This window comes from Arachis stenosperma, chromosome 4, assembly GCF_014773155.1.
Source record: "Arachis stenosperma cultivar V10309 chromosome 4, arast.V10309.gnm1.PFL2, whole genome shotgun sequence".
NCBI lineage: Eukaryota > Viridiplantae > Streptophyta > Magnoliopsida > Fabales > Fabaceae > Arachis > Arachis stenosperma.
The window spans coordinates 104212229-104224174 of record NC_080380.1 but is presented as its reverse complement, the minus strand read 5'-3'; the positions used below and the strand labels follow the sequence as shown (position 1 = coordinate 104224174).

At 37.9% G+C, this 11946-nt stretch overlaps 2 protein-coding genes across 2 annotated transcripts; both read left to right on the top strand.

Annotated features, from left to right (window-relative positions):
* The first annotated feature begins 2198 nt into the window (after positions 1–2198).
* Positions 2199–6110, top strand: LOC130977128 (uncharacterized). Its single transcript, XM_057902150.1, has 12 exons — positions 2199–2574; positions 2697–2829; positions 2991–3064; positions 3153–3199; positions 3289–3439; positions 3521–3559; positions 3628–3829; positions 3921–3982; positions 4108–4208; positions 4656–4710; positions 4809–4856; positions 5718–6110. Exons 1-12 carry the CDS (start codon positions 2337–2339, stop codon positions 5891–5893), a joined length of 1326 nt encoding a protein of 441 aa, XP_057758133.1. The 5' UTR covers positions 2199–2336; the 3' UTR covers positions 5894–6110.
* A 200-nt stretch (positions 6111–6310) lies between these two features.
* LOC130975267 (uncharacterized) lies at positions 6311–9137 on the top strand. The gene is made up of 5 exons (XM_057900083.1): positions 6311–6405; positions 6952–7343; positions 7710–7791; positions 7897–8699; positions 8794–9137. The coding sequence occupies exons 1-5, from the start codon at positions 6311–6313 to the stop codon at positions 9135–9137; spliced, it is 1716 nt and encodes a 571-aa protein (XP_057756066.1).
* The last annotated feature ends 2809 nt before the right edge of the window (positions 9138–11946 follow it).

The window sequence follows — 11946 nt, the reverse complement described above, 5'->3', positions numbered from 1 at the left end:
TATGTGGTCTTTTTCTCTACAATTATCAACTTTCAAGGTATATATATATTTTTTTTTTACTTTGAACTATTTTACTTTTACAATATATATTATTCAATATATGTTGCAACTTTATACCTATTCATTTTCTCAATTTATCTTATTCATGTCAAACCTTCACTATAAATTGTAAATATTCAATAACTAATTGCTTTGAGCGAGAAATTTATCAATAAGTTGTTGTGGGTTGGAAAAATTTCCAAGACAATTAACCATTATATCCTCGGATCATACAATCGATTCCGTCAATGGATATCTATCTCTGAACTTTTCAGTTCATATACAATCAAATGCTAAAATTGTTCTTAAGCGGAAAGTATCCCCCACACAACTATCTTGATTGAACGACTCTTATCACTCAATTATTTTTTGAATAAGTGCCGACATAATAACCCGACTAAGCTTGGGGGCTCACCATATCATTATTCACTCATCTTTTAACCGAGTTATAACTCATTTTATTTTCTAAGCTTAGCCTGGATCATATGATCGGCGGACAAAGCTTGGGGACTGTGATCCGTCACCTTATAACTCAGTCTTTATTATGCATTATGAGTTATAACTCGGCGTTAACTGTCATTCATTCTTTTGCTTGTAACTGACACCTTCATTACCGACTTAATGACCATCATTTCTATCTTAATGACCAAACGGTCATAACATCAATTCTATTAATCAATTTTATGCCTATAAAAAAAACCTTCTATATCTAATCTCAATAAGACATTCTATATTCATAGAATTATTATAAACAAAATATAACACATGATAACTTTTATTTCATGTCTTACATTCTATATTCATAGAATTATTATATACCTCTTAAACACTTACTGACTTGAGCGTCGGAGTGTCTTTTGCAGGTACCCACCCCCTTGTTCTCTCCTTGCCGACATATAACTCATCCCGACGAGAAGTTTGAAGACATTCATCGACGGACGAGCTATACACCGGCCAAACTCAGCAAGAACACTAGTCAACCTAATAGCTGTGTTGAAATCACTATTATCCCTAGAATAACATTTCTCATAACTATTAAGTAGCACAATAATATCATCACTATTATTCTTAGAATGAAGGCTGGAAGAATCAAATCTAACTGACAATTTCTGAGTGTGGAACTTAATAGTTGTATTAAAATCATTAACAAATCTCTTGAAATTCAAATTCGAATCCCCTCTGCCTCCAAGTTTCAAGCTAAGAGAAGCAGCAGAACACACACTGTGCTTTGTGACATTGAAGTGCAAGTAATTTGATAAAGCTAAAGTGCAATTATTAGAGCCAAAGGCAAATTGACCAATATGGGATACAAAATCATGGACAAGACCATGTTCTTGTTGAACACTCACCGAATGAAACATGATTTTTGTTCCGTGTTACTCTGCCGAGGTTACAACTACCATATGATTAAGCCAATAAAACACCGAAAACTAATAAATATAGTAGCAAGTAGAGAGAGTTGACATGAGAAACACCACCATTATCACCACCAACAATAACCACAACGTGTGTTAACCATTTACAACATAGAAAGTGCGTGTATGTGGAAGTCAAAGTCAGAGAGAAGGTCAAAGAGATTGAAGAAGTAACCGAGCAAAAAACAAAAAAGTAAACATACGAAATGATGAATTAAAAATGCATAATGATTAACTAACCTCCAAGCATTGAGGCAGAGTCTTGCTCGGTAGCAGCGGAAGCAGGTTGCGTGGCGGCGAAAGCAGGGCGCAGCAGCATCTGAGACGTGTTGCGGCAACAAGAATAGGCGAACGAGAGATATAGCAGAAGAAAAGGATGAGAAAATGACAGTGATTAAAATTGGATGAAAAATCCTAACAGACATGCTTCTCTTCTAAGAAACTAAAACTAAAAGAAAAAAGAAAAAAGTGTAAATAACAAAAATTAGAGGGATCAATATCTAATTATTAATTTTTTCAAAAAAATGAAATATATTTTATAATTATTTTAATGATGATTAATCATACTCCTACATAAAAATAGTAGTAAGGAATCCATAGCCTCTAAAAAAATTCAAACCAAAAATTAAAGCATTCGAAAAACTTGAATTACTTTCTATATTCCAAACGCCAAAAACCAAAAAACTAATCAAACAAAAAATTAAAGCATTCAACACACTCAGTACTTTTCATGATCTAAACGCCGAACCAAACGCGTCCTAAAACCGAACTAGTTTGAGGAACATTCTTAACCAAAAACCTCACAAAAACCCCGAGTCACACTTCACTCAGAGTCTCACACGCTACTCGTTCTGAACACAACTCTTCTTCACAATCACCATCATGTTTCGCATAGCATCATCGAGGTTATCCTCAAGAGCTGCTTCTTCTTCTGTTTCTTCCACCGCATCATTTCTTGCGTCTCTCACTGCAAAACCATCTCCCGTTTCACTCACACCTCTTGCTGCGACGTCGTTTAGGTCATACGGCAATGGCTTGGAGCTCGACAAGTCCATGGCCAATCCCGATGCTATTAATATGATCAATTACGCTTTAAACCAAGCTAGGACCGACAAATCATGTAATTAATCCAAAAACTGAAAACAAAAATGCCATTTTTAGGGTTTACACCCCGAGACTATCTTTATTGATTCTATTAATGATTGAAGTTAACGTCTTTTTTTCTTTTTGGTTCGTCAATAGTTGGGTCGTACGGACTAGGTTTGCTTGTGTTGAAGCACTGCCTTACGATTGAGTTAACTGAAGGCAAAGACCCCAAAAATGAGAATTCTAAAGGGATTGCTTTGCTTGCTATGTCCACCTTGGAATATGAAAGGTTCTTATCATTTATTTATTTGTTAACCATTATTTTTCATTTAAGTTCGGATTTTGGTCTCTTACTTACAAATGTGGGAGCTCCAGTTTTGGTGGTTGGTTAGTTAGTTTGAATTCATTGAGAGTTTTGTATAGTTTAAACCTTTTCTTTTCTTTTTTCAGGGGAGAGTATGATATTGCATTGGAGAAGCTACAGAGTATTCACGAATTAACCAATGCTTACTTGGGTGTTAGAGGTAATTTCACTTTTTCTTGGTAGTTTCTTTTTTTTTTTTTAATTATTAATATTAGTAATTTCATGTGAATTTTGGTTTATTATTGTAGTTGCTGCCCTTGAGGCTGAGGCTGGTCTTTATCTAGAGTTGGGGCAGGTTAGTATCTGAAATCCTTGAAAAATATTTTCTTTCGAGTTCTGTGTTGGTCCCGTTCATGTTTATTCAGATGAAGTTTTGCTATACAGGATGATAAGGCGTCTGCAATTGCTGATAAATGTGTAGAGGTTGTCCAGAAACAGAAAACAGATGATGATGATGATGATTTTAAGGCTCTAATTCTTCGTGCTAAAGCACTGAAGGGGCTGATTGAGCTTGTCAAGGGAAGTATCGAATCAGGTAGTTGTGTGCTAATGGTGTTATGGTGTATTGGTTCGTTTTTGTGATTCTTGATGAGTGCTTATTATGTTCTTGGTGCAGCTGTCCCTTTTTTTGACAAATCTCTCCAGCTCAGCAACGGTATGATTCGTCTTATCTGGTTTGTAGAAGGCATTCTTATACCTCCAAATTAACAGTTGGTTATATAGGTACTGCTGCTCTATCATATGGAGAATTCCTATACCTTGGGCAAAACTATTCAATGGCGAAAGAGGTTTACACGAGTGTCCTAAAAGGAGCTTCCGACATAAAAAAATTTGGCAATCCATATTTAGGAGCTTGTAACATGAACTTGGAGGGTTTAATGATGGGGGCACTGTGTGCTCTAGGGCAGCTTGAAACATATCAGGGGTATGCTTTTCATTTGGTTTTCCTTAGTTATACCACAAACTTCCTTTTTATGTTGAGAAATATGATATATCAGTAATAATTGTTGGTTTAGGAACTATGGTAATGCAGAGAAGGCTTTGACACAGGCATTAACATTGGCAGAGGAAACCTATGGTGACTTCTATATTAGTTTGATTCATTACCTAAACTCAATATAAAAATTTAGTTAGCACTTTTTACAGATCCCGATAATGGCATGTTATGTTACTAAAATCTCCTGGCTTTATCAATTTGTAAAGGTGAAAAGCATCCCAAGGTGGGCGTTGTCTTAACAAGCATAGCCCTCATGTACAGGCGTAGAGCAATGGAGGAGCGTACAAGCTCTCTGTTGGTTCAAGAGGTTAAACTTAGAACTCTCCAATTGATACATTCTTAATTATATTTTTTTTATCATCATCTCTTTTCTTTATAAAAAATAAACAGTGATACAATAACTAGGATGCTTCGACAGGTCTTGACTCTTAATTTAGCTTTCATTGTCAGAATGCGGTGCTGTAAAACATTCACACTGAAATATTTGCTCTGGTTTTCTTAAGTTAATCAATTTTCAAATTGCTCGTGCACGTATGTAGACTGTGGATAAGAATTTTGATCTGTCTTTCTCTTTTGTGCATGTGACACTGTTTTCTCTAAAAAACTTATTTAATAACTGGGCTACAAGTTTTCTATTAGAAGTTGTTTTCCTGACTAGTGTCTGCAAATTAAACAATGTATTTTCTGATGGAATTGTTTCACACTGCTTAACTACCCTTGGCTGCCTAGTAATTATACTGAAAAATATTGACAGGGTCTCTACAGAAAAGTGATAGATATCTTGAAGGTTACAGAAACTGAGTCTGAAGGTAATGATCTATGTGCCATTTCGGGGTTGACTTGTCCATACTCAATATACTCTTGCTCATAATGAGAACAGATATTGAGCAGAAAATCCTCCTTGTAGGTTCTGCACCAGTGGTAGAAAGAAGTGATATAGCAGCTATTGCACGAGGTATGACAAATTCTTCAATCTACTCTTCTATTACATGCTATAATCTTTGATGGACAAGCTTATCAAGTAATGACAAATTGGAAATTAATACAAGAAAATTGAGTTTTTTATACGCAACCCTGGAAATTTCACAATGAATTTACCAATTAACTGATAAGAAGAGAAAGATTATAAAAAAAGGGGAAAATCTTCCGTAACGGAACATAGTCTAGAAAAGAGAGGGAAGAGTTGGAAAAGGAAATCACCTGGAGTGGAGGAGGACCAACCGCTGGCGATGATGATGCTGTGGCGGAGATGCTGCGACAACTTCTTTGGTTCTTCCTCAAGCTGCAGAGAGAACGACAGAGGAGTTGGAGTTCGGCATGCGGCCGCGATGCTGTAGGCAGTTCCTTCAGCAGCAAAAAGGATTTTCTAGGTGACCAAAATAAGTAAATAACCCTCAAATGTTAAAAAAAAAAAAAAAACCCAGACCGCCATATCCGCCAATCACAGTGCGGACTGCCATGGTGTTGCCACTGTGATTTTGTAACAGTGTCAGTGTCCCGTCAATGGTGGCCAGCCCAAAATCCTTTTAAAATACTGATCATTAGTGTGTGTAAAGGACTAAAGGCACTCTTCTCTTATCAAATGGCATGCATATAGCAATATCTGCCTGCCTAAGATTTTGCATGGTATAGACGATGAGTGCATGGGTTCAGATTCAGTTCTTTGTGATGTGTGAATTAAATTAATCAGGTCTTGTTTTGTGCATATCACAATAGTTGGACTACATGAATGTCAGGCAATTATTTTTAAGCTTGCGCCCATCAAATTAGTTTCGTTGCAAGCATGCTGATAATCATTTAATCATATATCTTGTAGGTGGCTATGCAGAAATACTCAATGTCCAAGAAAATCGCAAGAGCGAAGGAGAGAAGCTAAAGAAGTTGGCTGAGACTATATGGAAAAACCGCAGGCTGACTCTTGATGAGGCGCTACTAGATCTAGAGTCTACCAAAATCTCAATCATCGATCCAAGAATCAGCAGGATATTGTAAATTGATCCATCTTCTGTTTTCTATTTTCCTGCCACAGGTTGATTATGCCATATGACAAAGTTGGACTACTTTTTCATAAAATTAGACCATAATGTTGCTTGTAGCTTAAATCTGATGCCAGGATATACAATGGTATCTAGACCTCCGTATATAGCATTTTCTAGGCTAGGCATATAAATAACAAGTTACTGAACTATTGATTGAGGCCTTTTTTTTTAATATTTAAATTAAATCAATTTAATATTTACTGAATTATGTAAAGGGTAATATGTTTATCAAAATGCATAACATGAGATACTATGCATAAAATCTCATTAAAGGCATATCACGAGTATCGAGACACCTAAATATGATATAGTCGTGTTGTTGCGGCTCATTTTTTTGGTTATGGAAACCACGTTTGTGTTGTGCGTGGTTATGGGTTGCTGGGGTGCTAGATCAATGTGTGGGACAGCTTTTGCTGTGTTGCAGTGTGAAGAACTCAGACTATGCGAGTTCTTTGTAGAGAAACAGTGATGATCAAATCGGAGGGTCCGATTTGAAGGTAGAGAAAATTTGAATCTTTGACAAAGCAAATCGGACCGTCTGTGTTGTGTGTATATTTAATTTTTTTTTAAGAAATTTGTATATCAAGTCACATGGTCCAAGTTGAGCATTATAATATATTTTTGAATCAGCTGAAAGTAATCGCGGGGTCCGAGTTATATATATATAAGTGTGTAACTCGTAAAGAAGTTTTCAGATCCCGTGTTCTTCTTGCTCGGCTTCTTCTTCTCCTTTCTTCTACCCGTGTTCTTTCTTCTTTGATATGAAGTAAAAAATTTTGGTTGTGAAGTTTCTGTTTTTATTTAGGTAAGTGAGAGAAATGGATGATAGAGTTCTTTTAAAAGTGTATTATTTTTGTCAGATTTTGTTACAAACCTCTCAAGGAGTGAAATTTATTTGTGAAAATCCGTTAGATGTTATTCCTTTCACAATCTCATTTGAAGAGCTCAAAGGTGTGATTTATGGGAAGATAGATTCTGAGATGTCAAGGAAAATACATGTATTTTATACAGATATCCCATACCGGTGTTTGGTGGATTCGTCCAATTTGAAACCAAATATGTAACAGATGAAGCGAGTATGCAAGAGTTGTTTTCAATTTATATTGAAAGTCGTGTCCGAATCTCGTTCATCGAGTTGTACATTGAATTCGAACAATCTGAGGTCGACCGGAATATTATACGAGAAGAGTACAATAGTGACAGTAAAGAAGAGTTCGAAAGCAATTACGAAATTGTTGGTTCAGACATAGATGAAGATCAAGGTGACGGCACTGTGGCTCCAAATGTGACAGACGTGGCAAATGCACTTGCGAACGAAGTTTCGTTTGAGGAGCCATCTTTCATGCGAGTGTTGGATTTGGAAGCCATGCATGTTCCAGAGTTTCCAAAATATATAAGTGCAGGTACGTAATTGCCTATATTTATAAAAAGGATTAGAATTTTGTAATAATTTATGTTGATCGATGGACGTAATAGTTAGGTGACATGTGAAAATATACTCAATTAACATTTGTTTATTGTGTTTATTTAGGTAAGTTTAAGATAATATTTTTTTTGGTTAGTTATTGGTTTAGTTAAATATAAATTAGTATGTAGTTAAATATTTAGGTAATTATGTGTTTATTTTTTTATTTTGTTTAGACTGAGATAAAACCTGATGTAAAGTTTATTTATATCATAATTGATGTAGTGAGTATTGATTTACCTTTAATTTCGGTTATTAAATATACGTGTATTAAGTTTTTTTCGTATGGTTGCCGTCGCGGCAGAAATTCCTATTGTCGCAGATAGTGAATTTGCTGTCGGCATGGAATTCAGTTCCAGGGAAGCTGTTATTAAGGCGATGAAAGAGTATACCATTTGAAGAAGTGTAGACTACCGGGTGTATGAATCGGAGCCGTTGACATTTTATGCAAAGTGTACATAGTATGGGTCAGGGTGTAATTGGCTTATCAGGGTTAGTATGATCAGCAGGAAGTATTGTTGGGTTATAAGGAGGTATAATGGTAGTCACACCTGTACCAGAGCTACCATTTCTCAGGATCATTCGAAGTTGGATTCGAACACAATTGCAGAAGCAATAAAGCCGTTGGTTGAGGCTGACCCCTCATTAAAGGTAAAATCAGTTAGTGCAGAAGTGCAATCGAAGTTAAACTACACCGTCAGTTATCGAAAAGCATGGTTGGCTAAGCAAAAGGCAGTAGAAAAAATATTTGGAGGTTGGGAAGCATCGTACGAAGCGTTGCCTATATGGTTTGAGACCATGTGTCATAAGGAGCCATCAGCTGTCGTCCATTTTGAGACTATGCCTGCATATCAAGGCAATGACTTGGTCAGTGATATTCGGGTATTGCATCGAGTCTTTTGGAGTTATTACCCCTGTATTAGAGCATTCAGACATTGTAAGCCAGTTGTGCAGGTGGAAGAGACTCACTCGTACGAAAAGTATAAGGATTATCTGTTAGTGGCAGTTTCACAGAATGACAACAACAATATCGTCCCAATTGCATTTGCTATTGTGGAGGAAGAGACTTCTGATGCGTGGCACTTTTTTCTTAGTAACCTGCGACATGTTGTGACTCGGGATGGTGTGGGACTGATATCCAACCGGCATGAATCCATCAATGCAGTTGTGGCTCGCAGTAACGGAACTTGGTCGTCTCCTAAAGCTTTCCACATATTTTGCATTAGGCATATTGAGTCGAACTTCCTGAGAAAATTCAAGGCATTGTACCTGCAAAAGCTTGTCGTCAATATAGGTAACATTGAGTAATTCGAAGTTTGTTATTAACAGAGTTTCCTTCATTCAGTGTTTGTCATCCCCTGTTTTGTTTGTTTTTTGTTATTGTGCAGGATTTTCGAAGACGGTGCGTGAGTACGAAGTGCGTTACCAGCATTTACGAGAACGGGGTGAGGCTTACACTAACTGGTTAAACCGAATTTCTCGCGAACAATATGCATTGGCATTTGATGGTGGTTACCGATGGGGTCACATGACGACAAACCTAGTCGAATGCATCAACTCCGTGCTGAACGGTGCACGCAACCTCCCAATCACTACACTTGTCAAAGCAACATTCTACAGGCTTAACGAACTGTTCACCCGAAAAAAAGCCGAGGCAAAGGCTCGGATTAATGCTGGCCATGTATTTTCGGAGCTTGTGACCTCGAAATTGCATGCAAACCAACTTGCGTAAGGAAACATCCAGGTTAGTTGCTTTGATAGGCAGAATGAGGTATTTGAAGTGCGTGAGATGCCAATTGGACTGGAGTATGCCGTCGACCTCCGTCGGCATCAGTGTGACTATGGCGAGTTCCAGGTGGACCGGATTTCGTGTTGACATGTGTTTGCATGTTGTGCAAATCAACGACTGGACTGACAAGTGTATGTGCATGATGTGTATAAGATGGACCAAGTTCGACGGGTTTACCGAGCTAGGTTTAGACCACTGGAAAATCCTACTACATGACCTGCTTACAACGGGTCGCGATTCGTACCGAATCTGTACCTAAAACGCGTGACCAAAGGTAGCCCCAGGATGACGTGCTTCCTGAACGAGATGGAGACGCGAATGTTGCGTCCTCCACGGCGATGTAGGCAATGTGGGGCTGATGGACATAGCCGTAGTAGATGTCGTCGGTCAGCTGGTGCACTTGCCGATCATAATGCTCAGTAGAATTATATATTATTATGCTCAGTAGAATTATATATATTAATATGCTATTTGAAACATTGTAACTTATATCAATCTACTCTATGACATATGCAACTTTAGTTTATGTCCAGTAAATTAACCACATTTGAAACATTATAACTTCTCCAAGTACCATACATAGTAAGTTTACATAAAACAGTTAATTTATACATAGAAAAGTTAACTGATACATAGAAAAGTTAATTGATACATACAAAATGTACAACACAACATCTACTTTCTGATTGCCCACTTTACATCTTTTACAAAATTCTTGCATTTCTTGGCGACCTTTCTGAACACAGATGGAGTGAATCGATTAGCACTACGACGGGGTGGATCAACCCTGAGATTGTAGCCTTTTCCTGTTTCATCTGGAGTACGTGGCTCACCTATATACAATTTAATTAGACAGACCATCCTAACATGAATATAATTACTTCAACTGAGCAAACAAGATTATAATACCATCAAACCAACAGAGATACCACATATGAATATAATAACATTAATTTACCAAACAAGTATATATGAGACACGACATATGAATATAATATAATTGATGTGCGGAAAACGATCCGACACAAAACTCACCGGCAAGTGTACCGGGTCGCATCAAGTAATAATAACTCACATGAGTGAGGTCGATCCCACAGGGATTGAAGGATTGAGCAATTTTAGTTTAGTGGTTGATTTAGTCAAGCGAATCAAGTATTGGTTGAGTGATTTGTGTTTAACAGGAAGTAAATAACAGTAAATGTAAAGGGGGAAGGGTAGAATTGCAGAAATTAAAAGAAACTGAAAGTAAAAGGACTGAATCTTAAAGAACAAGAAAGTAAATGACTAAAACTTAAAGTGCAAGAAATGTAAATTGCAGTAACTTAAATTGCAAGGAATATAAATTGCTTGAATGTAAAAGGGATTTGAGGATAGGGATTTCAGAATTTAAGCAAGAGAATGTGAATTACAACAATCAATAGAGCAGAAATTGAATTAGAAGCAATTAGAATTCAAACAATAAGGAAATTAAGTGCAGCAAAGGTTCATAGAAGAACCAAAAGTAAATTGGGATCTCAGGACTCCAGAGACTAGGTAGCAAAGCCTAGATCTCAATTGCCTTCCCAGATCCAAGCTCACAGAGCAATTAACAAGAAATTGAAGAAGAAGCAGTAAAGGGAATGTAAATGGATTCAATTATGCAGAAGAGAAATTAAAGAGCTCTTGAGTGGAGATTGAGACAGAATTTCCTCAATTCTTTACACCCAAAACTCAAAACAAGAAAAGTAAAAGTTCCCAAGCAAGAACGAGGAAGAAGAGAGATCAATTCTCCTCCCTAATTCTCGGTCAAGTTTCTCAAAGAAAAGTTGCAGAATTCAAAGCTCCAAAGAAAGTGCCAAATTCAAAAGTCAAGTAAAAGGTGAAAGTAAAAAGTAAAAGTAAAAGTCCTAATTACATCAAACTAACTCCTATTTATACACTTTCTATTCTTGGATCTTGGAATTTGGATGGGCTTTTGATTTGGTGAAGAAATGAATTTTATTGGATTTTTAATCCAATTTTAGCCCATGAAGGATTGCTTCCAGGAGGCTGCCCTGCCCTTGTGGAGGGCAGGGCAGGATTTGGTGCGTGCGGCTATGGTGCGGGCGTGGTGCGTTGGTGTGCGCTGTAGGATGCTGCCCTGCCCTCGCGGAGGGCAGGGCAGAAAAGTTTGGTGCGCCAGATTGGTGCCTTGGTGCGCTGCTGGTGCTGCCGAATGATGCTTTGGTGCGCCAGATTGGTGCGCTGGCCGTGCCACAACAAAATGCTGCCCTGCCCTCGCGGAGGGCAGGGCAATGTTTCCAAACTGAAGTCCCGCGTTCGAGACATGGCTGGAACGCACGCTACTCATTTTCCTTGGCTTTCTTGGCACCCTAATCAAGCCTAGTTCCTTGCTTCTTCCTTGTTCCGTGTTCGACTCTTGTGGCATGCAATGGTGAACTTTTTCTTTGAATTTTTCCTTTTGGAGAGCCTGATACTGCCCTTGTGGAGGGCAGGGCAAGGTTTTTCCTTCCTTTAATCCAAGGCACCATTTTGTGCTCTGCCCTTGTCGTGGGCAGGGCAGAGTTGCCTAGCAAGCTTTGTTCCCTTATGTTGCCCTCCTAGAGGGCAGTGTGCCCTTGTGGAGGGCAATGCTTGCCTTCCTCATTTTGTGCGCCACACTTCTTCTCTCTTTGACCACATTTTCTTCTCCTTGGGCCACACTTCCTTAGGCCACGCTTTTCCTTTTTTTCTTTTCTTCACCTACAATAAACCAAAACAACCACTCAAAGTA

Bases quoted from the DNA above. Each gene is read 5' to 3' on its own strand.
- LOC130975267 (XM_057900083.1), top strand. From the start codon at position 6,311: ATGGGTTGCTGGGGTGCTAGATCAATGTGTGGGACAGCTTTTGCTGTG. The intron at 7,344-7,709 runs GTACGTAATTGC...CCGTCGCGGCAG, and splicing joins TCCAAAATATATAAGTGCAG to AAATTCCTATTGTCGCAGAT. The intron at 7,792-7,896 runs GTATACCATTTG...TTGGCTTATCAG, and splicing joins GTTATTAAGGCGATGAAAGA to GGTTAGTATGATCAGCAGGA.
- LOC130977128 (XM_057902150.1), top strand. From the start codon at position 2,337: ATGTTTCGCATAGCATCATCGAGGTTATCCTCAAGAGCTGCTTCTTCT. The intron at 3,065-3,152 runs GTAATTTCACTT...TTATTATTGTAG, and splicing joins TGCTTACTTGGGTGTTAGAG to TTGCTGCCCTTGAGGCTGAG. The intron at 3,200-3,288 runs GTTAGTATCTGA...TTTGCTATACAG, and splicing joins TTTATCTAGAGTTGGGGCAG to GATGATAAGGCGTCTGCAAT.